At 42.2% G+C, this 26,394-nt stretch overlaps 1 protein-coding gene across 3 annotated transcripts in view; it reads left to right on the forward strand.

The window, feature by feature from the left end:
* The window catches only part of col7a1 (collagen, type VII, alpha 1), a 61,344-nt gene that overhangs the window by 25,929 nt on the left and 9,021 nt on the right, over window positions 1-26,394 (forward strand). For 2 of the 3 annotated variants that reach the window (XM_038697389.1, XM_038697391.1), the window contains exons 48-108: window positions 30-101; window positions 219-278; window positions 469-504; window positions 585-665; window positions 1,178-1,213; window positions 1,366-1,410; window positions 1,514-1,585; window positions 1,723-1,767; window positions 1,865-1,900; window positions 2,052-2,093; window positions 2,182-2,262; window positions 2,406-2,441; window positions 2,565-2,600; window positions 2,850-2,930; window positions 3,041-3,076; window positions 3,783-3,854; window positions 3,995-4,039; window positions 4,405-4,440; window positions 4,861-4,896; window positions 5,428-5,532; window positions 5,624-5,689; window positions 6,009-6,044; window positions 6,136-6,171; window positions 6,267-6,314; window positions 6,411-6,446; window positions 7,145-7,270; window positions 7,439-7,648; window positions 7,734-7,769; window positions 7,854-7,898; window positions 8,005-8,121; window positions 8,209-8,280; window positions 8,405-8,449; window positions 8,961-8,996; window positions 10,370-10,405; window positions 10,509-10,553; window positions 10,656-10,688; window positions 10,821-10,883; window positions 11,022-11,057; window positions 11,689-11,769; window positions 11,899-11,967; window positions 16,083-16,118; window positions 16,221-16,280; window positions 16,402-16,446; window positions 16,771-16,806; window positions 17,553-17,588; window positions 17,672-17,731; window positions 17,800-17,925; window positions 18,015-18,086; window positions 18,215-18,250; window positions 18,340-18,399; window positions 18,501-18,545; window positions 21,498-21,533; window positions 21,674-21,709; window positions 22,064-22,120; window positions 22,227-22,298; window positions 22,700-22,771; window positions 22,858-22,893; window positions 23,000-23,080; window positions 25,809-25,862; window positions 26,172-26,225; window positions 26,332-26,394. In XM_038697389.1, coding sequence (XP_038553317.1) covers window positions 30-101; window positions 219-278; window positions 469-504; window positions 585-665; window positions 1,178-1,213; window positions 1,366-1,410; window positions 1,514-1,585; window positions 1,723-1,767; window positions 1,865-1,900; window positions 2,052-2,093; window positions 2,182-2,262; window positions 2,406-2,441; window positions 2,565-2,600; window positions 2,850-2,930; window positions 3,041-3,076; window positions 3,783-3,854; window positions 3,995-4,039; window positions 4,405-4,440; window positions 4,861-4,896; window positions 5,428-5,532; window positions 5,624-5,689; window positions 6,009-6,044; window positions 6,136-6,171; window positions 6,267-6,314; window positions 6,411-6,446; window positions 7,145-7,270; window positions 7,439-7,648; window positions 7,734-7,769; window positions 7,854-7,898; window positions 8,005-8,121; window positions 8,209-8,280; window positions 8,405-8,449; window positions 8,961-8,996; window positions 10,370-10,405; window positions 10,509-10,553; window positions 10,656-10,688; window positions 10,821-10,883; window positions 11,022-11,057; window positions 11,689-11,769; window positions 11,899-11,967; window positions 16,083-16,118; window positions 16,221-16,280; window positions 16,402-16,446; window positions 16,771-16,806; window positions 17,553-17,588; window positions 17,672-17,731; window positions 17,800-17,925; window positions 18,015-18,086; window positions 18,215-18,250; window positions 18,340-18,399; window positions 18,501-18,545; window positions 21,498-21,533; window positions 21,674-21,709; window positions 22,064-22,120; window positions 22,227-22,298; window positions 22,700-22,771; window positions 22,858-22,893; window positions 23,000-23,080; window positions 25,809-25,862; window positions 26,172-26,225; window positions 26,332-26,394 — 3,534 coding nt within the window. Of the gene's footprint in view, window positions 1-29; window positions 102-218; window positions 279-468; window positions 505-584; window positions 666-1,177; window positions 1,214-1,365; window positions 1,411-1,513; window positions 1,586-1,722; window positions 1,768-1,864; window positions 1,901-2,051; window positions 2,094-2,181; window positions 2,263-2,405; window positions 2,442-2,564; window positions 2,601-2,849; window positions 2,931-3,040; window positions 3,077-3,782; window positions 3,855-3,994; window positions 4,040-4,404; window positions 4,441-4,860; window positions 4,897-5,427; window positions 5,533-5,623; window positions 5,690-6,008; window positions 6,045-6,135; window positions 6,172-6,266; window positions 6,315-6,410; window positions 6,447-7,144; window positions 7,271-7,438; window positions 7,649-7,733; window positions 7,770-7,853; window positions 7,899-8,004; window positions 8,122-8,208; window positions 8,281-8,404; window positions 8,450-8,960; window positions 8,997-9,315; window positions 9,352-10,369; window positions 10,406-10,508; window positions 10,554-10,655; window positions 10,689-10,820; window positions 10,884-11,021; window positions 11,058-11,688; window positions 11,770-11,898; window positions 11,968-16,082; window positions 16,119-16,220; window positions 16,281-16,401; window positions 16,447-16,770; window positions 16,807-17,552; window positions 17,589-17,671; window positions 17,732-17,799; window positions 17,926-18,014; window positions 18,087-18,214; window positions 18,251-18,339; window positions 18,400-18,500; window positions 18,546-21,497; window positions 21,534-21,673; window positions 21,710-22,063; window positions 22,121-22,226; window positions 22,299-22,699; window positions 22,772-22,857; window positions 22,894-22,999; window positions 23,081-25,808; window positions 25,863-26,171; window positions 26,226-26,331 lie in introns of all 3 variants that reach the window. The other variant, XM_038697390.1, reaches the window with a different exon arrangement.

A 26,394-nucleotide genomic window follows, 5' to 3' on the forward strand; every position in this document is an offset into this window, starting at 1 on the left:
CTTTCCTTTCCTTTGCTGTTCACCCACAGGGGGAGCGAGGCCCGGCTGGTCCTGAGGGGCCGAGGGGAGATAAAGGAGAACCGGGACAGAGAGGAGAGAAAGTGAGCAGCCAGTGGATGACAATGCTCTGGAAAACATGGAATTGTTTGTGTGTGTGTGTGTGTGTGTGTGTGTGTCATCTATCTAAATGAAATTTCCAATCATTGTCATTTTGCAAGGGTTCTCCAGGGTCAGGAGGGTCAGGTGGCGTTGGACCTAAAGGAGAGCCGGGAGACAGAGTAAGTCATTGTAACGCCTCTTTATTAGGATAACAAATGGTGCAGTCATAATGTTTACAGGTACTGTGATATTTTTCCCGACAACAGCATCGTTTATTCATGAAACGTTCCCTTGTGCCACCTGTCTGTGTAAGTCATGCCCCAAAACCGCTCAGACCGCAAATATATAAAACATGTGCTCTACCCTTAGGGACTTCCTGGTATCAGTGGCAGGCCGGGTGCCAAGGTGAGAGGCCTGCTATGTTTGTTTGTTTGTTTTGTCTTTTCTTCTTTTATTGTTCAAACTGTCTTGTAACTGTTCTTTAGGGAGATCCAGGTGAACCAGGAGAGAGGGGGGAGAATGGTCGGCCAGGAATCTCAGGAAAGCCTGGTCTTGCTGGGAAAGAGGTCAGAGTGGAGTATTTCAGTATCTTGTTGTTAGCATTCTCTACATCCACTAGGAAGGAAGGTGATAATTAAACATTATTGTTAAGACTTTTTAGCAGAATTTATATTGTGACGGTGTGATCTTTAGAGCTGAAATGATTAATGAGGAGTAATGTTTAAGTGATTAATCAATTGACATAAAATAAAATTATAGCTATTTTGATAGCTGACTAATTGTTTAAAGACATAATTTGATGAAAAATAACTACTCTTTTGGTGGTTTCTTCTTAGTGAAGTAGGACTCGACATTATTCTTTTGTAAAAAGTAGTCCATCAGTCATTGCATGCCACTCTCAGGTCGCCTGTTAAACTTTCTTCTGTTCCTTCCAACATGCATCTATTTCTAATGATGCCACTTTAGAGGTAAAAATAAATGCACTTTCATTTGTATGTGTTCTCTGTTCCGACCCTCTATTCACTTGATGCTGTAGAAATGTTATAATCAGTGAATTATTTCTACTTGTGTTTTACAGGGAGAGAAAGGAGAGAAGGGTGACGAAGGCACACCTGTGAGTATTGTATTTCATTTTTATTTTTCAAATTCCAGCATCTACCAGCATCCACTCTCATTGTAACAAATGTGTGTTTATTTATAAAGATTAGTCTGTATATATCACTGCAAATGTCTTTTTTTGTTTGTTTTAAACTTGCTTTTCATCAGGGGGAGCCTGGACTTCCAGGCAAGGCGGGAGAAAGAGGGCTGAGGGTAGGACAAATGTCCTTGAGACATTTTATAGACGAGTTTTCTTTCTGAAAGTTATTTCAATGCAAAGTTCAGTTAACAAACATTTTCACTAACCCCCCTTCAGGGACTGGCTGGTCAACCAGGACGACCAGGAGAGAAAGGAGACCCAGGAGACCCAGGAGAGCACGGACGAAATGTGAGACACACATTTATGTATCATCGTACAGAGAGCTTTTCAATATGCTCTTCTGCTATCCCACTGAGGTCTTGAGAGAAGAAACAGTGAGGAAGGTCAGCTGCTCAGCATCTTTATTGATCTGTGTTTGATCATAGGGCAGCCCGGGACCTGCGGGAGCGAGAGGAGAGAAAGGAGAACTGGTTTGTTGTCTGCTTTAATTATATATTTTTACCAAGTGCTTGGTAGAACTTTGGATCTACTGTTAGTGGATTCACATATTTCACTCTCTTCTTCAAGGGACCACAAGGGCCTCCAGGACAACCAGGAAAAGTGGTGAGCATGTCACACTGTGCAGCGTGTTTAAAACAAAGTGAACCGTAATGATCATTAATAAACAGTTTTGATCAACTTAAACTGGAGCATCTTCTTACCATTGAATGAATTTCCTTCAACCCAATTCTGAGACGATTGTTCTGTTCAACAGGCGGACATCCAGGGCCAGCTGAAAGGAGACAGAGGAGAGAAGGTGTGTACTGTACCTGTGTAGAGTTGGGTGTAAAACACAATGAAAGTTAACTGGGTAAAATGAAGCAGAAACATCTTATGATTGCCAGGGCGACAGCGGCGACCCAGGAGAGCATGGCAGCAAAGGTCAGAAAGGCGAAGCAGGGACTCCCGGAGCCCCAGGCCCACAAGTGAGTTTGCCTCGCAATTTGTAAATGCTCCGGTGAGCATCCAATCTGATGTGTACTGTATACACATCTGTATGTGCATTGACCCCTTTCCCTATTGATTCAGTATCTGTGACTTCTTGCTCTCTCCCTGCTGTCTATAAAAGGGTTCTGAGGGACAACGAGGGCCCGCAGGCACAAGAGTGAGTTTGCTTTCTGTCCCTGCTTCCCTATATTACTTCTCATATAATATCTGTAAATATTTGAACCATGTGTTCATTTCCTTGCACACACATTTACAACACTTTCAATTCTAATATTTCCAGGGTGACGCAGGAGAAAGAGGAGCGCCTGGAGAGAAGGTTTGAAATTAATCCGTGTGACTGAATCTCACCTACTAAACTGGCCCTTGTCATTTTATTAAGTTACCTTTTTCCCGTTTTCTGGTGAGAGGCAGGTGTCATTGCCCTTCATCCCTCTGGATTCTGTTTCCCATGCAGTACACTCCCATTGGAATGAAGTGCAAAGGCCAAAAATGTATTTGAGCCACTTAAACTGTTTCACGCTAAATGTAAATGTAGCTTTCTAACCCCAAACATCTGTGTGATCAGGGAGAAAGGGGAGCATCTGGGTTAGATGGACGTCCCGGTCTTGACGGTAAACCGGGTGCTTCTGGAGCACCTGGTCAAAGGGTACTTCAGTTTATGCCATCTTTTCAACAAAATATAAAACACAACGTATGTAAGGCATTACTGGGTGATGAATGTGTGTGTGTAGCTGATACACTGTATTTATGTTACAGGGTGATCCCGGGAAACAGGGGGATCCTGGGAGAGATGTGAGTTTCCTTTTTTCTATGTATTACAGTGTATTAGTTATCAATAATCAGTGGGAAATAAATGCTGATGTTTTTGTGTTATACTCTCTTTATTAGTGGGAGTAGTATTTATTTGCTAAATTAAAAAGATGCATTCTTATTTTTGTCATATTGTCCAAATTCTGTATTAAATACATGTTCAGTAAATACATGCCTGCCTCTGACTTGCTGTCGCCTATGTGGACTATGGATGTACTGCAGAGGGCACTGTGGAGGTGTTAAAATTCAGACTTCACTGGTGTGGCCAGTTGCATAAGACGACTGTAGGGAAAGATGTCTCCAGGCCAGTCCAGTTTCACAAGAGACTATCATGCAATATTGACCATAGTAATGATTTTAAAGTCCACAATGGCTCGGCTTACAGTTTAGCTAAAGAGTCTAAATGCTATTTTAAGGGGAAAACGGATGACAGCTCTACGAATGTTGCTGCAGTACTACCAAAACGAATTGCAGTTGCCATTTCTGTCATGTGCAATCCTCTCCACATTTAATTTGTGTCAAATGTTGCTACCTTTTACACCACTAAATCATACATTTTAAACCCCTTTTAACTGTCCTAACCTTCCCACATTATAGCGAAGGCCAAAATATAAATCAGTGTTAGCTCACCAGACATTTAAGTGAGATTATACCGTTCCGTGTGATGTGTGCTGGTTTTATTTACCAGGGTTTACCCGGACTAAGAGGGGAACAGGGCCCCCCAGGGCCTGTTGGGCCCCCAGGCACTCCAGGGACACCTGTAAGTGCACACACACCCACACACATACATACTTTTTTTTATTTACGTATCCTGCCATCAGTCTGTCGTTTTTTCTTTATCTCAGTCTGTTTTCGACCACATTAACTTAGTTGTGTCTCATCATCCTTGTTATATTTCAGGGTAAAGCAGGTGAAGATGGCAAAACTGGGCCTCCTGGCAAAATGGTAACTAATATGACGCCTTGCGCTTGTTATTAGTGATCTGTTATTAGTGACTTTATATTTTGACATTGATTCTGTTCAGTAGGAATATAAATCTTGTCTTGTATTGCTTGTTTTTTCTCTCAGTATGTCTCTCTATCATTCTCTAATTGGTAACAGCTTTGACGTACTCGTTCCTGTGAATGATGTTTAGCGAAACATGCTGAAAAAGCAGTGCAGACATTTATTTCAGGGTCTGCTGCATAATGGCTGTCTTAAGTGAGTCTCTGAAGCAGTGGCACTGAATTATCTGAGTGCTCCTTCGGCGGACTGGCCATTATTCAGTTTGTTCCTGTAGAGTCCGTAATGCGTTTTGCTTTGACTTACAGGGTGAGGATGGTGTGCCAGGTGAAGATGGGAGGAAGGTTTGTGGCTATTTATCAGTTTATACAATCATATGGCACTGACAGGATGAGGTTTGGTCAAATAGCTTCAGGATGCCTTAAGCTTAAATTGAATAACAACAAAATGTTGCTGTCTGACATTTACTTGCTTAAATCTCATAAATAGTTATTTTCTGATATTTCCGAATGATGCTATGTTACACTGTCATCTTTGATAAAACACTAGCTATTTGTGAATATTATTTTGAAGTGTTTCCAGTACTTTAAATTCTACAGGAAACAAGTCGTGTAACAACATCAAACAAAATTGACTACAAATTAAATCAAAGAATGATTTAGCTAGGTAGGACTAGTGCCTTTTTATTTTAATATTTAGAATGAAGATTGTGCTTATTATGCCTGCATTTCTTTGTGAACCTGACTGCTGTCTTTAATCTGCAGGGTGACAAAGGAGAAGCAGGAGCCGCTGGAAGAGATGTCAGTTTTGCCAGATTTTCTTTATATCATTATCTCTGTGTTTTGTTGGCGGTTTGTTTCTACCCTGTATCTGGTCTGACAGAACCTGCCTCTTCTCACCCCCTACTTCCTCTATTGATCCGGCCTTCCTTGACTTTATTCTATCCCACATCAGCTTTCGTACTTTCCTTTCTTGAACTCTTAAGTGTGTATTTATCAACTGTAGTTTGCTCTGACATTGACATTACCATCACACTCTGACTCACTGCTGAATCAATAGGCTTCTCAGAAGCAGCTATATACATTCACTAGCCTCTAATGATCAAGCTTAGCCTTTAAGGGGGAGCCACTTCTGAGAGAAATCCAGAGAGGCGCCAAATGTCAGAGTGCTGTTTTCATGTGCAAATTCATATTAATTATCTCTAGAACATCAGTGGAGGGGTGGCAGCGGCCACCTGCTTTGATTTTATAGTTCAGCCTCTACTATAGCGCAGGAGGAAATAACCCAATGTAGGGAGTGTCTCACTTGTGTAATCGCATGTGTTTTTCCAGGGCCGTGATGGGCTGAAAGGAGAACGGGGCCTTGCTGGGCCAGTAGGACCCTCTGGTGCGCCGGGGCCTCCTGGAGTACCTGGCAACATTGGTCCTCCTGGACAGGTGCGACTGATGTAGTCACACATGAAAAATAGTATGATTGGTATTGATAGTTTTCCATATGCCTAATCTATGCATTGTCCCTGTCTCTCAGGTTGTTTATGTTAAAGGAGTTGAAGCGGCACCAACCCCAGGCCCGCAGGGGCCCCCAGGAACCCCTGTGAGTGAGAATGACATTGTTGTTAATTACTCTTCTTTAAATGCATATTAACGTTGATATATTACAGTGAGTCATGATAGCAGCGCGGGTCTACGCACCAGCCTCATGCAGACCAAACCAAACAGGTTCTTCTCTTGTGTCTGACATTCACACTCTAAATGGCACTCAGGTCCAAGTTTATTCTGCACAAATAAAATTTCGTTCCTCTGTATTTATGACTATATGTATGCCGATATGACAATAAACCTGTGTAAGTCTATGTTTAACTCACAGTCTTATCTGTTGATGTTTTTATCATTGTCTTTACTCTGTCCTTCAGGGCGTGCCTGGGATACCGGGAGCTGTGGGAGCCAGAGTAAGTCATGCTTGTCTTTATCGATCCGAGTTTGCTTTAGATTAGTAACCACTTAGTCTACTTTTTGACCTTCTAACTTTCTTTGTTTCAGGGGGAGAGAGGTCCACCTGGCCTTAAAGGTGAAGCTGTAAGTTAAACTCCCATTGCTATTATAATGAAAGTGTGACATGCGTGAGGTTTCATGTGTTTTGTGTTGACACTTTGATTTATTTTTATTGACAGGGGGACCCAGGAGAGGATGGGGCGCCGGGCAAGCCTGGGACAGCAGTGGTAAGACGTCAACACCTCACTGTGATGTGTGGAAACATTTATTGTCAATTTTTGCGTCAGCTCTGTTGAATGATGTTTGTCTATTTCTCTTGTCAGGATGTACAGAGGGCTCTGGCTGGCTTTGGTATTCTGGTAAGTGGACCCCACACAATAATGAATTGCAAGTTAATGATTCTTATCTTTTGTCAATTAGGAGCTATACTGTATTTATATGTAATAGAAATATTTTAGCATAATTGTCTTGCTAATGGAACATTTCTTAGAGCATACAAAGGGTTGTATTTGTCCATTTGCCCTTACAAATGTCATCATACTATTAACAGCTTCCAGATGTATTTATAATTCATGTTGAGCTGTTGTTTCTTGCGTCAAACAGCTCTATTAGTTTGACAATAAACATGTCTTCGGTCCAGTAAAAGCAGATTAACAGTGTTCTTAATTCAGTAATTCTGGATTAGCTCTTGGTTTATGGGCATTATAAAGAGAGGACTGAATTGTCACTTCTTTGAATAAATGTAGCTCTGACAGTGTGGAGTTTGCTACCCTCATTTAGTATTCTTGCAGCTGAAAAACGATCTCAGTCTCTCACAGTAAAACTATATATCTCAGAGTTTATGTGCGAATTCATTTTAAAATGACTCTTGCATTTTTCTAGCTCCGCAGGTGAAAGTGACACAAAAGACACTGATTACAAGCAACTTTCCAGCTGCCTAGATGAAATCTAAATGGCTTGTTTTTAGCTGTGGTCCAAAGCATTTCACAGACAGGTACCTGCGGCTGAAAGTCATGAAGCTCTTGCCAGCCATTTCCCTTTTCTGTCCTCCACACAGGTGTCTGATCTGAAGGTGGTTGTGGACAGGAAGGACACGCCGCAGGTTCCTACAGTGCAGAAGGCAGAGAAAGGTGAAAAGGGAGACAGGGGTGAATCTGGACCGAGAGGACCATCTGGTGCAGATGTGAGTATTACAAAGGGAATCTTGGAGGCTTAAGAAAAAATTTTCAAACTTGATGAAGACCACCAGTAAGATCATGGCAAGTCCAGATGGTGCACCACAATTCAATGTTTATTCATAAGTCTAATCAACATTATTAGAAAAAAAATTATATTTATCTCATTGCACCAGGGGGCTCGTGGTGTTCCAGGAGAGAGAGGAGCAAAAGGGGACCAGGGAGAGCGAGGACCCGTGGGAGCAACTGGGCCTATTGGAAGAGCCATTGGAGAGCGAGGGCCAGAGGGACCCCCAGGGCCTGCTGGAGAGCCAGGCAAGCCGGGAATACCGGGAGTTCCTGGGCGAGCTGGGGAACTGGGGGAGGCTGGAAGACCTGGAGATAAGGTGAAGATGAGAGTGGAGTAGACAACTGAAGATTTTTCAAGGACTCAACATTATTCTGCTAATATCATGTATATCTGTATTTCAGGGGGAGAGAGGAGTGAAAGGGGACAAAGGGGAGACTGTAAGTGCTTGTTACATTGACTATGTTTACTTCATCCACATGAAGGTAGTTTTTGTGAACGGAAAATTTCCTCTGTTTTTTCAGGGCACTAGCGGGGCAACGGGACCAGCCGGCCCACCAGGTCAAAAGGTGAACTCCTTCTCATGCTCGTTATGATGTAGCGTAACCATGGAGTCATAGTAAATAGAATGGAGTTCATACAGTAAATATTTATTTGTGTGTGTGTGTGCTGTAGGGGGCATCTGCTGACTCAGTACTGATTGGTGCGCCTGGGGCCCGAGGCCCTCCAGGAGTTGCAGGACAGAGAGGAGAGCCTGGTTCTGCAGGAGTACCAGGACCTAAAGGAGACCGGGTAAGAGTCATGTCCGTGTCATATGTCATGTCATACACTGTCGAATGTGTCTGTATGCAAATTAGCTACTTTTAATGTGTCTAACAGGGTTTTGCGGGATCTCCTGGTGATAAAGGAGATAGAGGAGAGTCTGGAGAAAGAGGACGTGATGGCTCGCAGGTGAGCTGGCTCACGGTGTAATCTAGAACATTGTAAAAATTGCAAAGAGAGCGAGAAAATCAGGTTATGAATTTACTGATTGCCACACATTTTATAAGAAGCAATCTGTGGTTTGTCATTTCAGGGACCACCAGGAGGACCAGGAAAACCTGGTCAGGATGGGAAACCGGTAAGTGTGAAGTACTGACAGTGAGATAATGTCCTATTTATGGTGAAGTTGAAATTGACAATATTGTGCTTTTTTTTTTTTTTCACAAAGAGCATGATATGGTTATGATTTTCTTGGTTTAGTGTTTAGTGAATATTTCTTTCAACCGTCTTGGTGAGTGTGATTTTTTCTTATGAAAGTAACAATATATAGTTAATCATATCTAGTTAATAATTATTTATAATATTCTTACTTATTGTGTATTTGTCTTTATAAATGTATAATTGTGCTATGTAAATAAAGGAGTATTAATGCATACGAAAGACACAATGCACTTGCTTACCTTATATGAAACCAGTAGGATTCCACTCAAAATCAGATCACAGTGATGACTCAAAGCCCAAACATACTCTGTAATGTTTTATACCATATGTTAAGATTGCTTGGTTGGGTCAAGCATAAATGTGAGGAGATGAGAGATATTAAGCAACTCCTCACACTTTTTGTTTTCCTTCCCTCCATGTTGGTGCAGGGCCCAACAGGGCCCGCTGGTCCTCAAGGCCAACCAGTGAGTAACCAGCAACCCAGCAAAGGGACCTTCTCTTAGGCTTGCTCTTCAGAGTAAACCACTGGGTTGGCTGCAAGCACTAAGCTGATGGAGCTCTCTTTTCCCCCTCTTGGGCCAAGGCTTCATAGATCCTTAGACAGGAATCTTTTGCAGCTGGCTAACACCTGACTCTTCAAACTCCCTCTATTTTCTCAAATGTGCCTTATCTCTGTCCATTTCCTTTTCTGTGTTGTTTGTTTCCCCTCTTCCAACTGTTCTCCTCCCACCTGTCCCCCCACCCTCCTGTCATCCACCTTCTTCTGTCTTTCATCCTCTCCAGGGCCTGCCTGGGTTTCCAGGAGTTCTAGGCAGACCGGTAGGTTCTCTGCTGCTGGCTGGCATGCTTGAGCTGTGGAGGAGGGAGGGCTGGGAGAAATTGTCCTCGTGGAATCGGATACAAGAGGGAGGAGGGGGAATGGACCAAAGCTGTAGAGATGCTAGTGGTCTTTAACTTAGGCAGCAAGTAGTATGAAAGATGTCTAGGCATTTAACAACGGGAGACTAGCAGCCTATCACGAGGGTGCATGCACCTTCAGGCAAATTTCACCACTTTAATCTTAATTCATTTGTATTGGAAACATCCTTCTGGGAGCTATGTGTCTAGGATAAAAGTCAGACCTTGATCAGTTCATCGTGAAATATTAATCAAGACCACCTGTACCCATGTTAAAAGTTGAAGTTTTGAAGTTGAATTTTAAGCGTGCAAAGCTCTCGCCAGGATCCAAATTGGGTGTACTCCAAAAAGTACTGTGTTGTTGATTGGCTTGAGTCTGCTTATCGTGCATGCAGCTGTGCCTGCTGTCTGTGCGCTTATCCCTCTCACAGCACTGATTTTTCAGAGCTTACCATGTGAGTGTGTCTTTTTTTTGACATTTTTTGATCTCCTGTGTTTGTATTGTCCTACCTGTTGTCATGAGTCAGTCAGATGTTTATACATTTGTATATTTGCGTCTCCTAGGAAGACACTCTTGTCAATCACTGACATTGACATCAGTGTATTATTTATGTTAACTCCACGTTGTCCATTGAGTACTTAAGAAAAGTATATACTTTTTTACATGCTCAATTTTATAAAACATATTCATGCATAAATATGTTTCCTATGCGGTATGTATTTGTTTGCTTTGCGTGGGGACTTCCTGGAGTTTTGTCATCACCATTAGGTTGCCACACAACCAGACAGAGACTCCAGGAAGTCATTAATGACAAACATTAATCTAGCTCTCTTCAAGCCAGCTAATAATATCAGAATATTCCTTTAAAATGTGGCCTTTGTGCACTTTTAGTAAATATTTTATGATGTGGCTGTATATAACGATCTCTTTTGCTTCTAGGGAAACCCAGGAGAGCCTGGCATACGGGGGCCAACTGTAAGTATCACAAACGACGTAGCATGCATACACGTTCACACTCCATTACATTGTTGCCATTAACAACAACAGTTTATATGTTGGTGATTTGTGTTTCAATTAGGGCCCCATGGGTCCCAATGGGCTTCCAGGTCCACCAGGTGTGAAGGTGAGTTGACCACATCTTAGTATGCTACCTGTTACAGCATGTACTGAAATTATTTTGTTTGTTACTGGCTGGACAAAGTCATAAAAAGTTTGTTTTTCTCAGGGTAATCAAGGAGAGCCAGGTGTTGGTGTCCAGGTAAAACAGCCTCAGTGGTATTTTACATTTTTTTTAAACAAAAGATGCAATTGCCCTTGTACCTAGTTACATAACAATCCAGACTGTGAAGTCATTTTGTGTATTTTCTGAGCTTATTTGTCCTCTCTGCAGGGTCCTCCTGGTGCCCAAGGGAGCACAGGTCTGCCAGGACCACCAGGTCCACCAGGAGCTGTAGTAAGTGGTCCCATAAATCACATCTACTCCTCAGGGAAAAACTGCGTTCATGTTTTCTCCTGAAATTTACCAAAAATCCCCCTGTGTGTCTATCACATTGTGTTCCCTCATACCATTGTATTTATTTCTAACCTGCAGGGTCCGCAGGGCCCCCCAGGACTCTCAGGGCAGGTGGTGAGTATTGTGGCTGCAGAGTGGAGAACAGTGAGGAGGTGTAAAAACTGAAACATTTTTTAAGCCCGAGGCATTTCAGTTATAACTGAAGAACTGGGAAGGTAACTAAATAAAAATGGCAAAACACATGCACCAAGCTTTTGTTGATAAATGGTGGCTTCAGCTGCGTTCTGTGTTCATAATTTGATACAGAACATGATTTGTTGTACCTTCAGCTGAAAAATAAGCAATGCCTTCAGTAGTGACTGTTTTAACAAACATTTCTACCACCAAAGGCAATTGCATTTTTGTTGGAAATAGTTGGCTGTTTGTGTAGTAATATCTCACTGTTATATGAAATAATTATATTACAGTAATACTAATAAGTGAAGACCTCATTAGAGTAGATTTAATACGCAAATAAACTGGAACATCCCTGCTCCTGTTTTGAAGAATCTGACACAAAATACAAACACTTTAGATCTAAACCCAGGGGGAAAAAACATTTCTTCACAACCCATTTATATTAACTGATCCATATTAACTGGGATAAAAGACACCTCATTTACAACCTTCGTAGTACACCCAAATCTAAATGTGACTGCATGTGCTTGTAATTAATACATATAGTGATGTATGTGCTGCTCCTCAGGGTGAAGCAGGTAAACCAGGAGTCCCAGGAAGAGATGGGGTGCCTGGTAAAGAAGGAATACCTGGATTACCAGGAAAGCAGGTGTGTGTGTGTGTGTGTGTGTGTGTGTGTGTGTCTCTTTATGTTCCAATGTTTGTGTTCATGTAGTGTGCGCAGTGCAGTTTTTATCAGGTCCTCCTCTGTGTCATCATTGTGCAATTTGTTCCTCAGGGCATTGCTGGACCTCCTGGCCAGTCCGGCTTAAAGGGGGAGCAGGGAGACAGCGGTCCTCCAGGGAAGGTGAGAACATGTTTCATCTACCAAGCAGCCTCTGGCTAAAAGGACCGTCAATGAAATTGGTTTTGTTGTTGCTTTTACTGCCTCCAGAATGATTTGTTGCCTGAAGTAACTGAAAAACCTTCCTGTAGTGCTGTTATTAGCTTCCTACTGTGAGTTTTCATCTGATGCACAACACTAGGTGTCTTCCTTCAGGGCTCGCAGTCAGGCTGCTGTTGTTTGTCCACCTAGGGCTGCGGCTGCATGGTGCTCCAGATATGTTCCCAATGTGCTACCTAGGGCTGGGCGATATGACCAAAAAGTCATATCCCGGTATTGTTAGGCAGATTTCCGGTATAAAATAGATATCGGTATTTTCTCCTAAACGTGGGGGGGGGGGGGGTTAGCAGCATGTTTTTACTAGCTTATTTGTTATTTCACCGTTTTAATTATACTTATCACTCACTGATTGAATTTCCCTCCTTCAGTTTTCGTCACACTCACAGAACTAAGGTACCTCTGCTGCAAACACGCCATTACCAGTACAAGCTCAACTCGCCTCGCCTCGACTCTACTCAGTTTGGCCGTGCTCCGTTTGCCATTGCACAGTGTACCCGGAGATGGCACCCCTCAATGTAGCTGGTCGCCATGGCAACAAGTCAAGGCGAGTCGAGCTGGTACCATGCAGTGGAAAAGGGGCTTTAGCGTTTCTCTCTCCCTGTATGTTCGCTTCGGTGACTTTCTTCATCAGTAGTAGGCTAGACTGTATAAAGTGACCGAAAAAAAACTTTTGTACTTTTCCTCCGGTAATTCCCTTTACAGCAGCAGCTGAGCTGCATGTTGAGGAGGCGTGTTGACGATGTAGCCTATCAAAACAAAACCAACGTGGTAGCTAACGAATAACATCTGACTGGTGTGTTCACTGTCGCCTACTGTAACCTGGGTAGACCGCCAATTTACTCAACATCACACTATATCGGTATAAAAGGTATTGTCTAATTTCACCGATATATCGCCCAGCCCTAGTGTTACCTTTCTTAAAGTTAGCTGGGAGTCACACTGTTAGTTGCTTATATGCCTCTGCTAACTGTCTCTATAAACTCCTATTATTTCAACTCTGATATCTCTGATTCGGCTGCAGCAATGTGAACCTTGAGGCTGAGAGAAAAGGAACACCATGACTTCCCAAAGTGAAAACAACAGGATGTTCTGTCTGACTCTGTTGATGAGGGGATCTGTCAGTAGCCTGTGGTTAAATCCAGTAAAGTCAATATACCATGGGCAAAGCGAAGTCGTATGAGGTGTTTAATGGTCATTGAATTCGGAAATTGTGTTCTACATTGCAATGTCAAACACGATGCGATGATAGAGTTACACAAACAAACAAATCTCCTGAGCAAGGTTTTGCTTCCCAATGTGCGGCCCTCTGGTTCGACCACTTACCTCTAACCTGGGGAAATGTTTAGATGCGGTTTATGAATTTCCTGGTGAAAACACTATCTGGACTGGAAGGTGAGAATAGGTGTATATGAAAATGCTCTTTAAATCTTCAAACCAAATAAAATAAAATGAAATGGTGTCTGTCAGTGAGCTACCTCCTGTAATATTATAGTAAACATCCCTGGTCAGTTCGTGAGTTTTTTGTGCTGGTATTGGGCAGTAATTTGAGAACGTCTACTCTCGGTGCAAGCTGTCTCAGTGAGATTTCTCTGTTATACGACTGTTATTGATTGACATTCATAGAGCAAATTCTCTGGCACTTGCTGATCCAGTCAAATTAGTTTTCACATGTCTGAAACCTATCTAGTCTCTCTTTCTTGTGTTCACACTACCATCACAGGCCTCTCTGGTGCAGTTCAGCTCTTTTTACATTGATTGTAGATATATGGGGGAAAACTCTGTGGAGCTGTGGAGGCTTGTGAATTTTAACTAAATCCTTGCATAAATGTATGGATATGGATTGTCTCTAGTGTTCTATTACAGCACTCCACCAGCCTGTCAGTCTGTAAGGGGTCTGGATTATCTTGTATCTCTTCATATATATGTTGTTGCATATATATTGTACTATTCCTGGCTGGTAAGAATCTCATTTGGGACTTGATCCGTTTAACAAGAAAGAGAGGCTGGAGAACACTCTTGAATGATATATTCTGCTATGCTAGTTCAAGATATTGTCTTGAGAAGTCTCACAACCAGCACAAAAGAGGCAAAGCAGAATGAACTAGATGTTCAGTGTTCAGTTCAAGACCTCTACAAATTGAATTTCTCCTTACAATATACAAGCATCAAAATATTGGGTGCAAAAGACACTTTTCCTGAACTCCAGATAATTTGTCAGCGCTGCTTGGCCTTCAAATGGAAGCTACCTTACCACTGACACTGACTGCTAATGCCTGCCAGTTGTCTGTATTTGAATGACTGCAGACATCTGTTAATAGGGATTGGCTCTGCTTGACAAAGTCTGTGCCAATTATGCCGATGAGGATCTCAGTTAAGCTAGATGACAGAGAAGGTCACATGCATGCATAACTTTCTCTCTGCAGGGCTTGTCACATCATCACAGAGTCTAAATGACTTGTGTTTTTATTTCCAATATCAGTATCATTACGCTGCAGATACTAACACCAACTAGAACAAATTTATTGTATAAACAATTATTAAATTGTAACTAAACTATAAGTAACTTGTAAACTATTATTAACCTATGTGTGCACCTCACCTTTTATTTTAAAATGAAATGCACTGTACTGCTTTAGCTTGTGCAACAGATTCCCCCTCATCTGAGCCATGAGCAGTCAAACATTTTAGCCTGGAGCACAGCTTTTTGTAATGCAGAACATCAGGTTTGCTGCCAAATGTCTTAATGACAATAGTAGCACATACATTTACGAACTGTTAACTCTAAACAGCAGTGTTTTCTAAGCATTTTTCTAGGAATTCAGTGACTCACTTTGTACTTGTATACACTTGTACAGATGTTGGAGAGCTGTTTCACAGATGAAATGTCCGTTTGGCAGTATGTAGAAAAGCTTGAGCTGTTTAATTAAGCATCCAATGCACATGTTTATTCAACCATGGAAAGGTGTTGGTCATTCACAATGAAAAACATGTTATCTAGCTGTTCTCCTCTCACATGCTAGAGTAGCTCTTTACAGCAGGTTGCACAAAGTGTGGATTTAAAAGCTTTTAAATGATCTCTCGGGGAATATATTTCCTAAGCTCCTATCATATTGTAACTTAATTATTAGATAGAGGGGTGTGATGTTGTGATCACAGCATAGGGTATGCGTCATGACTGCGATGCCACCAGACACCCTGTCCTATTTTATGAAATAAAAAATAAACTCATTATTGGCTGGAGCTTCTGGTTTCCAGTTTTGTACTTTCTCTCTGCTGGTAAAAAGTATCTGAGAAAAAGACACAAAGATGGGGCTTGCTTGTCACATGCTCGATATTCGCTGCCATTGCTGCCTGCTGTATGTGATGTTGACATGAAACGTGACAGCTCTGTCACTGCTGACAGCCTTAGGTTAAGCACCTTGGACAGAGCGGTGGTGACACTGTCAGTAAGTTCACTAGTTTGATAAATAACCAGACAACGCTGGTCCATCTGCTCAGCAGCCCTACCATTTGCGCACACACACACACACACACACACACACACACTGCATTTTCCTTCTCCACAGCATCGATGGACTTTCATAACAGACACATTTAAAGCTTTCTAAAATATATCTGCAAGGAATTGTTTGGTTCTGTTCTTTCTGAGTATATGAACTAGGTCCTCCACTTTGCTTCATTTACTCATTCTTGACCCAGACAACTTTTTTCGAACGTGTTATTCTGCCAAGACAGAGAAATGTGGGATTAACAATCAAGGCCTAGTGTTTCTTTTAATATTGTCTAGTACAATTGAATAGTCATATTATTAACACAAGCCTTTTGTGTCTGAAGCATGTTGTTGTAAGACCTTTGCCTGCTACAGAGCAGAAAACACTTTCCATGGTTCCAGTGGTTAAGCAGGAGGAGTTGGGCTGATATGCTTTTAAGCGCACATTTGTGGCTTTTCATCAGCAAGAACTCATAGTATGCTGCACAGGTAATTACTATTATATTCTCCATTTTCTGACCTCTAACAGGCTGTGGCTGGACCCCCTGGACCCAAAGGAGAGACAGTGAGTCACTGCTATTGGCATCAGTAGAAATAACTATATATATGCATGCGCGCGCACACACACACACACTGCAGCTGACAACTTCTCTTATGACTAATGCAGGGCCCTCCTGGTCAAACACTGCCAGGCACAGCTGGAGAAAGAGGCGTACCTGGAGAAAGGGTGAGTCTGACCGAAACACTTGCACCGAAGGCTCGCTCTCAACCAGGGACACAAGACTGGGAAAATGTTGCGTGCTTTTTCATTCAGTCATTCAAACTGTATGATAACTGCTGTCTTTCAGGGCAACAAGGGAGACAAAGGTGCTGCTGGCATCAAAGGAGAGAGAGTGAGTACCATCATGCTGCAGAGCAACACATATACAGTGAACAAAATTATAAACGCAACACTTGTTTTTGCCCCCATTCATCATGAGCTGAACTCAAAGATCTAAGACTTTCTCTATGTACACAAAGGCCTATTTCTCTCAAATATTGTTCACAAATCTGTCAAAATCTGTGTTAGTGAGCACTTCTCCTATGCCGAGAAAATCCATCCACGTCACAGGTGTGACGTATCAAGATGCTGATCAGACAGCATGGGTATTGCGCAGGCAAAAACAATTTACTGTTAACGTAACATGTTGACAACCTGTTATCTGTTGTCATACTAGGGAGTGGCTGGTGAATCAGGAGAGCCTGGAGAAGATGTAAGTAATCAGCTCCTACTGCTTGTTTTCTGCATTTATTCTGTGGTGTTGAGCCTCACGTGTTGTATTACTGAATGTGATTTTGTGTACAACTATCTTCACATTGTTAACTGACAACAGTGTAATAATGCTACCATTACAATACTACTCAAATCCAGCAAACATCCAGCTGTGTGCATGTGCAGCATTGATATTTAACATGTGTCTGCTTGTTTATGCCAGTATGTTTTAGTGGCATGACCTTTCTGTTATCCAGAAATCACACTAAAATGCAGGAGATATATGATGATGCAGTGTATTCTGGGGTTTTGTGCCTTTTTTTTTTTTTAGCCACACATTTTAAACTCGGATTATTTTTTCAAGATCTTTCTTTCCAAAGCCAGTCCAATTATTTAATATTACATAAATCAACCATTTTACTATCACAGTGTGATTAAAGTCTCCAGACCTTCTATCTGAAAGTGTCAACTCTCCTCTGATGCTTGAGGTTTTGATTATTTGTCGTCCTTGAGGTTAGCTAGGCATGTTAACTATAAGGACAACCAAACGTTTCTTCAGCATAATAATGAATGTCAAATGGATATATGGGGGACATGCAAGAAATTACTATTTAGACTGCAACTGCACATTGGTATTATTATTATTAATATCCATTAAAAAACAATATTAAAAAATTCATATTTTTTTCTGTTATCTTTTCAATACTGTATCAGTAATTCTTATTTTCACATGTGTTTTTCATGCAGGGGGCACAGGGACCTGCTGGGCCCAAAGGAGATAAGGTGAGCTACTGTCATGTGTTTTATTAATTTACCTGAAATCAAACCCAGTCCATGTGACAGTTATGACAAAATGTGTGTTGCAGGGAGAGAAGGGCATAGGACAGGCAGGTCCTGCTGGTCGGGTAGGGCCTCAAGGTTTAAAGGTGAGTATCAGTTGGTGTGTTTTATCAGATGTGCCGCAGATCAAAATCTAACTGTGACCTATATTCAGGGAGATCAAGGCCTTCCTGGTCCAGCTGGTCCTCCAGGGCTACAGGGAAAGCCAGGTGACGCTGGGCTGCCTGGCCTGAGAGGAGAACCTGGACAACCAGGACCTCCTGGACCACAGGGGGAGAGGGTTGGTGGAGCAGCTGATTGTTGCGTAATGTATGCTTTCAGTCTTCACATTTGTGGTATGATTTTCAACTATTAAGGTCTCATTTTCAGGGTCTTCAAGGCTTTGCAGGCCGTGCAGGAAATGTTGGACCCCCAGGTCCTCCTGGACCTCTTGGACAGGCAGTAAGTTTGGAGCCTGTTTTTGTTACATTGTGATTAGTATTAGGCTATTTTCAGTGTGGTTTCCAAAATCAAGTTTTTAAAAAGTGATAGGTCAGAGAGATTTATATGATCAATACTTTGTTTTCTAGGGCACTCCTGGTACCAACGGGGTCAAAGGGGACAAGGTGGGAATCTAAGCAGACACATATTTCTGCCTACCTGCTAAAATATTAAAGGAAATTTTGAAGGCTGTACATATAATATCTGTTGCCAGGGGGAAGTTGGCGTTGGAGTCCCTGGTCCCAGAGGAGAGAGAGGAGATTCGGGGCCCAGAGTAAGACATGGGTTCCATCACTAAAGATGTGATCTAATATGAGTTTGTATGATAGAAACTAACATCAGTGTATTGTGTGCTTTTTTTCTGTCCTGTCTTAGGGAGAAGAGGGTCGTGCTGGCTTGGATGGGGAGAGAGGACCAACGGTAAAAAAAAATATATATATACTGCTCAAAAAAATAAAGGGAACACTTAAACAACACAATGTAACTCCAAGTCAATCACACTCCTGTGAAATCAAACTGTCCACTTAGGAAGCAACACTGATTGACAATCAATTTCACATGCTGTTGTGCAAATGGAATACACAACAGGTGGAAATTATAGGCAATTAGCAAGACACCCCCAATAAAGGAGTGGTTCTGCAGGTGGTGACCACAGACCACTTCTCAGTTCCTATGCTTCCTGGCTGATGTTTTGGTCATTTTGAATGCTGGCGGTGCTTTCACTCTAGTGGTAGCATGAGACGGAGTCTACAACCCACACAAGTGGCTCAGGTAGTGCAGCTCATCCAGGATGGCACATCAATGCGAGCTGTGGCAAGAAGGTTTGCTGTGTCTGTCAGCGTAGTGTCCAGAGCATGGAGGCGCTACCAGGAGACAGGCCAGTACATCAGGAGACGTGGAGGAGGCCGTAGGAGGGCATCAACCCAGCACCGCTACCTCCGCCTTTGTGCAAGGAGGAGCAGGAGGAGCACTTCCAGAGCCCTGCAAAATGACCTCCAGCAGGCCACAAATGTGCATGTGTCTGCTCAAACGGTCAGAAACAGACTCCATTAGGGTGGTATGAGGGCCCGACGTCCACAGGTGGGGGTTGTGCTTACAGCCCAACACCATGCAGGACGTTTGGCATTTGCCACAGAACACCAAGATTGGCAAATTCGCCACTGGCGCCCAGTGCTCTTCACAGATGAAAGCACGTTCACACTGAGCTCATGTGACAGACGTGACAGAGTCAAAGCCATACGGGCTCGGACGTCGCCCGGGTCAACAAGGTCCGCGTCAGGTGCTAGGTAACCAGGGCAACCTGATGACAAATGGGCTACTGGAACATGGACTAGACCAGAAAATATGGATCTGATGCAATGCTACAATACAAGTAAACCCGGTGAAAGGGGTTATATGCACAAACTGGGGGATATATGGATGCTTCAAAACCCATCATCAAGACTGACAAAGAAACAACTCCTAGCTCAGTGTTCTAACATCCTCATCATCATCCCCACAATCCGATAACAACAAGCCCTTACAGCACAGAATCACTCAACATAACCGAAACCAATGAGCTGATGTACGCCAAAGCAACAGTGATCCTAGAGATGCTTGGCTATAAGATGAACACCACAAGCCACAAAGAGCATTACCCCCATGGAGGAGAAGTCTAGAGGCCAAGATCAAGGCAACACAAAGAGAGGTTAGTCAGCTCTCAGAACTGCAGAAAGGTGCAAAGAAGGGGCTACCTAAGAAATACAACAATCTGTCGATACCTGAGGCTCTGGAAACTGCCAAACAAAGACTTACCGCTCTGGCCACCCGCCTAGAGAGATACAAGGGAGAAGCAGAAGCCAGGAAGTCCACCACAGCCAAATACCTACAGAGAGTAAGGCAGGTCCTGAAAAGTCAGCTGAATGGGGAAAAACAAGATCCAAGCCATCAACGCCAGTCATCAGACACCCCCGCTGGTATAATAAACTGGCCAAAGGAGGAGATGGAGGCTACTGACATAAAGACAAGGATAGCGAGGGAGGCCGAGGGCTAGTGAGTGTCAAGACCACTCTCCAGGATGAAACGACAAAGATCCAAGAGTACCTCAAGAAGATGGCCCCTAAAGATGAAGGGCTTAGTGAATACCTCAGGCAGCAGAAACCCGAGGGTTAGGACAAAGAAGATAAAGAACAGAAGATAAAGAACCTTCATGGAGGAACAAGCTGCTGCACGGCATGTACCACAGACAAATAGAAGAAGTGACTGATATCAGGAAATCCTACCAGTGGATCCAGTGGCTGGAAAAGGCTGGACTAAAGGACAGCACAGAAGCAGTAATCATGGCAGTACAAGAACAGGCACTCAGTACAAGATCAGTAGAGGCGGGGGTCTACCACACCAGGCAGGACCCCAGGTGCAGACTGTGCAGCAGATAACAGCAGGGTGTAAGATGCAGGCAGGAATAACTAGGTAGCTGGCATAGTGTACAGGAACATCTGCCATGAGTATGGGCTGGAAGTCCCAAGGTCAAAATGGAAGACGCCTAAGGTAGTTGAGAATGACAGAGCTAAGATCCTGTGGGACTTCAAGATCCAGACTGACAAACTGGTAATAGCTAACAAACCAGACATTGTGTTGATCGACAAACAGCAGAAGAAGGCTGCAGTGATAGATGTGGCAATCCCAAGCGACAGCAACATCAAGAAGAAGGAACACGAGAAGCTTGAGAAATACCAAGGGCTGAAAGAGGAGCTAGAAAACATGTGGAAAGTAAGAGCAACAGTGGTGCCAGTGGTAATCGGAGCACTAGGGGCTGTAACCCCCAAACTGGGATAGTGGCTACAGCAGATACCAGGTAAAACATCAGAGGTCTCTGTCCAGAAGGGTGTAATCCTAGGAACAGCTAAGATACTGGCAGAACCCTCAAACTCCCAGGCCTCTGGTAGAGGACCCGAGCTTGAGGATGACACATACCACCACGCAAGGGGTGAGAGGGGGAGATTTATTTTTTTGTGTGTGTGTACTGTAAAGTGTTTCCTTTTTTATCCATCCCTCAGGAACATGAAGTACACCAAGACAGCCTTTCCACTAAAGCTTTCAGGGTTGTGTTTTTCAAAGTGCGTATTGACGGGCAGTCTATATGGAGGCATGAAGTAAAAAAGTCAACAATGTCTTTTTTACATTCATACATAATTATTCAATAGGCCTTGTCCTCCCTCTCAGTGTTGCTATGTGTTCATCATGTACCATCAAGCAAGAAGTCTAATCAGTCATTTCAGTTTTGTCGTCTGACAAAGGAAAAACATGGCTAGGCTTGGAAACATGCATGGTGATTTTTCAGTATGGAGCTATATATAATGGGGCATGGTGTTTGTCTGTTTGTGTGTTCATCAGGGTCCGCCTGGGATTCGTGGTGCTCGGGGAGAGAAGGTGAATACTACTGGCCCTTTTCCCATTTTTATGTGTCACTATGCATGCTTAATCCCCCCAGCATTCTGCTCATGTAAAGTGGTGAATTAAATTGACACGCCTGAATGAAATGTTTTTCTCTCAATCTTTTTTTTTTTCAGGGAGACTCGGGGCTGCAAGGTGACAAAGGAGAGAAGGTGTGTGTATTTTAATATCTAATAAGCTCCACTGCGCTCTCTCTTTCCCTCACTCTCTGTCTGTCTTGCCTGTGTATTTATTCATATTTGTAAATGACAGTGACACAGAAATGGAGAAAGAGGGAAAATAAGACATATTTGTGTCAAGACATATTTGTGTCAACAGCGGCTGTTTTGAAAGAGCTCTGTCATGAGATTTACTCAGTTGAGAGGAATATATGAATACACACAATGATGATAAGCTGTGACATTATAAGTGACACAGTTTAAGAAAATGAAACCGAATGACACATCTTGCTGATGTTTTGACTTCGGGGTGAAGCCAGATGTTTACAGCTGTACTGTCACTCACAGGGGGACACTGTGCTGGTGGGAGGACCTCCTGGAGAAAAGGGCAATAAAGGAGAAACAGTTAGTGAACACCTGGATGGGACAAAATGTTTCATATAGTAAAATGTCCACTTCTGTTCTTGAAGTGTGTATTTGGTTTTGCTTGTTGTGAATTTTGCTATTTTAGGGTGACCGAGGACCCAAAGGTGTGCAAGGAGAAAAAGGGGCAAAGGGACAAGAGGGCCCCACAGGGGAGCAGGTAAGTTTGTTTATTTTTGCCAGAACAGATAGTTTTATGGCTGCTACTAAGGATCAGTTTGATTTTTGAATTACTTGTTGATTATTTCTCTGAGGAATCGACTTACTCTTTTGTCAGAAAATAGTGAAATATGCTCACCTGAATTTCCATAAGTAACAAGGTGATGGATTCTTTCAGCACTAGAGCCTGTGCCTTTTAACAGTATTTAATCTAAATTAGGCGTTGATGATCTATTGTCATTAGTCATTAGGCTGATTAATTGGTTTTAATTGCAACACAACCAGGAAAAGATGACATTTAAATAATATGCTGATAGTGGAGTTATTCTAACGCGTGATAAGATGTCGCTGCATTGATATTACAAAATATCAATATGTATACTTGTGTGTATTTGACATCAGGGTCTGAGGGGAGAGCCGGGAGAAAGAGGATCCACTGGATTCCCGGGTGCCCGTGGCCCCGGTGGACAGAAGGCAAGTTACACTAACTCAAAATGAATGGCAAACCCAAAGTCAGTAGTAAACACCGGTCATCATGTATTTCTGTCGTCTCTCTGCAGGGAGAAGCCGGACAACCTGGAGTTCCTGGTGAATCGGTCTGTGATTTAGCTTCCATCCAAATGCATATTTTTCATTTTCTTTGTTATTGTGTTTTCTCTTTTAGTTGACAGAACAAGGGATGGTTTCTCTTATTTCTTCCAGGGTTTACCAGGAAAAGATGGGCTGCTAGGGCGTAAAGGGGAGAAGGGAGAGATCGGTACCCTAGGAATGAGAGGAATCAAGGTATTTTCAGTGTGTGTACTTGTCTGTGTGTGTACATGAGATGTTTTTTGCTCATTCTGTGTGGTTTCAACCTTGAGGCATCTTTCAGGTGTCAGTGATGCAGTCACAAATCCATAATAGCATAAAATTGATATAATTTCAGAGGATTAATACAAATTGTGTCAGAAATATCAATGCAGAATGTTTGCTTCCACCCACAAGATTATGATGATTTAATACCTGAAAAAATGTGCTCAGCCTGATAGAATTAATTTCCTTTTTTTCATTCATTCATTTGAATTACATTTGAATCACTAAAGCAATCAAAGCTGTGGGCGACTATTCAGAGGTGTGGAGGCAAGCTAATTTTGGTTTAAAATTATGATTATAACCTTTATTTAATCAGGTAATCTCATTGAGATAAAGATCTATTTTACAAGAGAGACCTAAACACAGCAGGACACACACAAGCATATACCTGCAATCACAGACATCTCTAAAAAGGTTCAGACGTTAAACTGTATTCGCTTTTCGATCAATATCACTGTCTGTTTTGGTAAATGTGTCGCTTCAGCCAGCTTTGAATTAAACTCACTTTTTTATTTGTTCAAACGTATAATATTAATGTCAACTAGCAGTAGCTTCATATTTACCATACAGACTTGTGTGTTATTGATCCTCTCATCTAACTGTCTTACATTTATTCATTTAGCTGACACTTTTATCCAAAGCAACTTACAATTACTGTATATGTTAGAGAGCACACCTCTGGAGCAATTAAGTCTTGCTCAGGGACACAATGGTGGATGGGTCACAGTGGGGGATTGAACCCGAGTCTCTCACACCAAAGGCATGTGTCTTATCCATTACGCCATCACCACCCACTTACTGAACTTTTAAACGGTAAGTCATGAGTTAGCCCACCCTGAGTTCAAGTTTAGTTTTAAATTTAATTAGAGGTGTGAGATAATGACTTTATAAACAAGAATGACTGTGTGTACACTATTTATCTCCTGGTTTTCCCGTCCAACGTTAGAAACCATTTTGTAACTTTAGTTTCTGTGCCAGTTGTTACCACTAGTACATTTTATGCATGGATGGTTTTCAGATAATGCTCACGCTGTAATGCATTTTTATGAATTAGTAGCCACCTTTTAACGTCAAAGGAAAAACTGGGTTGAAAACTTCCTGTACATCCATCCAAGATCACTGTGTGCTTGAATACCAACAATAAATATTTACAACAATAATGTTAGTGCTAGTGTTAATTGTATTTTTGTTGTTCATTTTGTATAAATATATTAATTATATAATGTTGGTATATTCATATATCTAATGTTAGTATATTCATATAATTTAATATAAATAATATTTAGTATACTATTTGCCACCATATATATAGACAAAGGTACTGGGACACCTACACATTACTTTTTATAACATCCCATTCTAAATCTATTGGCATTAATATGGAGTTGGTCCTCCCTTTGCAGCTATAACAGCTTCCACTCTTCTACAAGATTTTTGCCCGTTCATTCAGAAGAGCATTTGTGAGGTCCGACACTGATGTTGGACATGAGGGCCTGGCTCGCAATCTCCGTTCTAGTTCATCCCTGAGGTGTTGGATAGGGTTGAGGTCAGGGCTCTGTTCAGGCCAGTCAAATTGTTCCACACCAAACTGGGAAAACCATTTCTTTATGGAGCTGGCTTTAGTGCACAGTGGCATTGTCATATTGAAAGAAGAAAAGGCCAAACACAAACATTTGTCTGAAGAACTGTTGTCTACAATTGTCTGTTGTAGCATCAAGATATTCCTTAAGAAAGACCAGACCATGAAAAAACAGCTCCTGTAAAAAGTATTGGGACAGGGGTGTCCTGGTACTTCTGTCCATATAGTGTTTAGTAGATATAATAATCATTCCAATTGGAGAATAAAGCAGCATTTTTGTAGGTTTTATTTCTTCGTTAAATCCTTGTGCAAGAAATGCGGTCTACATTGGTGGCAAGTCTCTCGTTTGTTAATGCTAAGTACTGACTTGTCAATAACCATAACCATTCATGCATAACAAGGAGTTCAGCATTTCAAAAGTTTGATGTAGATAGATAGAAAGATATACACATGAAAAGTTGAACATGTTTTAACAAAAGGTACCTGATCTAGCTAAATATGCAGCCAGACAAATCCAGACCTTGCCTATCTTATCACCATTGTCTTCTGTTTTACTGCTTCAGCTGAAAAAGTTTGACAGTTGAACTGGTATCGCTGGGCTCACTGGGCTCCTCTCTGCTGCCAGTGCCTTCCGGCTCACTTGGCTGAGAATTTGCACATTTGGCAGCATTAACTTGAAGACTGGTTTAAAGATGTGATTGGGCCAGCCCAGAGTCAATTAAGAAAAAACAAACAATGGTTTGACCTTCCTTGTTGTATGTGCCTGTCATACAAGAAAGAAAAAGAAAGTAACAAGCCATTCCATCCTCTGATTATTGTCTGAACACTTGCGGAAAACTTGTGAACCAGGAAAATTATAGTATCCAGTTTTGCGTCATATCCTTTGCTGTCTGGAAGTTGCTAAAGAAGATGGTTCATGTTCACTGTGTGTGTACAGTAAGTGCTCATGCACAGTGATTCATCTTGAGAGGACCGTCTATGGATGGGCTCTCTGTCTGGCTGGTTTGGTGCATTTTATCCATTTGTAACTCACGAGCCTCTTCATGTGCCCCTGTCAATGATGAACTTATGTGTTTCCAGGGTGACCGAGGACCCAAGGGGGCTTGTGGAAGCGATGGACCCAAAGGAGAGAAGGTGGGATTGAGACAGACAGAAAAATGTCGTTTGGTAGGAGGAAAGAAAGAAATGAGCATGAATGAAGAAATTGTATGGTGGTGATATCATACCCCTTCTCACACTGTGGGGTTTTCATTCTGTTACAAATTTAGAACAAATAAACGGAAGCATGTTAACATTTCACTGCTTACTGGAGAATAAAATAATAAATACTGTATACTGTAGTCCTTTGTTGTGATTATATGTTGAACCAAAATAAGTACAATGAGTCAGACACTGATGAGTCATGTGGTATGTGCTTCAAAGTAAATGAGTGTTTATGTTCAGGGGGATGCTGGTATTCATGGACGATCAGGCCTACCAGGAAGAAAAGGTGAACAGGTATGACTAACATCTGTGGTAGAAAATCAGGCATCAACTTGTGTATTCTATGCCTCTGTGTGCTTCTTAAGATCGGCCGTCTAAAGGCATGCTCTGTGTTTTCCAGGGGGAACTCGGACCTTCTGGGGCGCCAGGGACCCCCGGAAAAGAGGGACTAGTCGGCCCCAAG

Source organism: Micropterus salmoides, unplaced genomic scaffold (genome assembly GCF_014851395.1).
Source record: "Micropterus salmoides isolate LMB-PRFRI ecotype aquatic unplaced genomic scaffold, ASM1485139v1 Ms_hic_scaffold_4, whole genome shotgun sequence".
In the NCBI taxonomy this organism is placed as follows: Eukaryota; Metazoa; Chordata; class Actinopteri; order Centrarchiformes; family Centrarchidae; genus Micropterus; species Micropterus salmoides.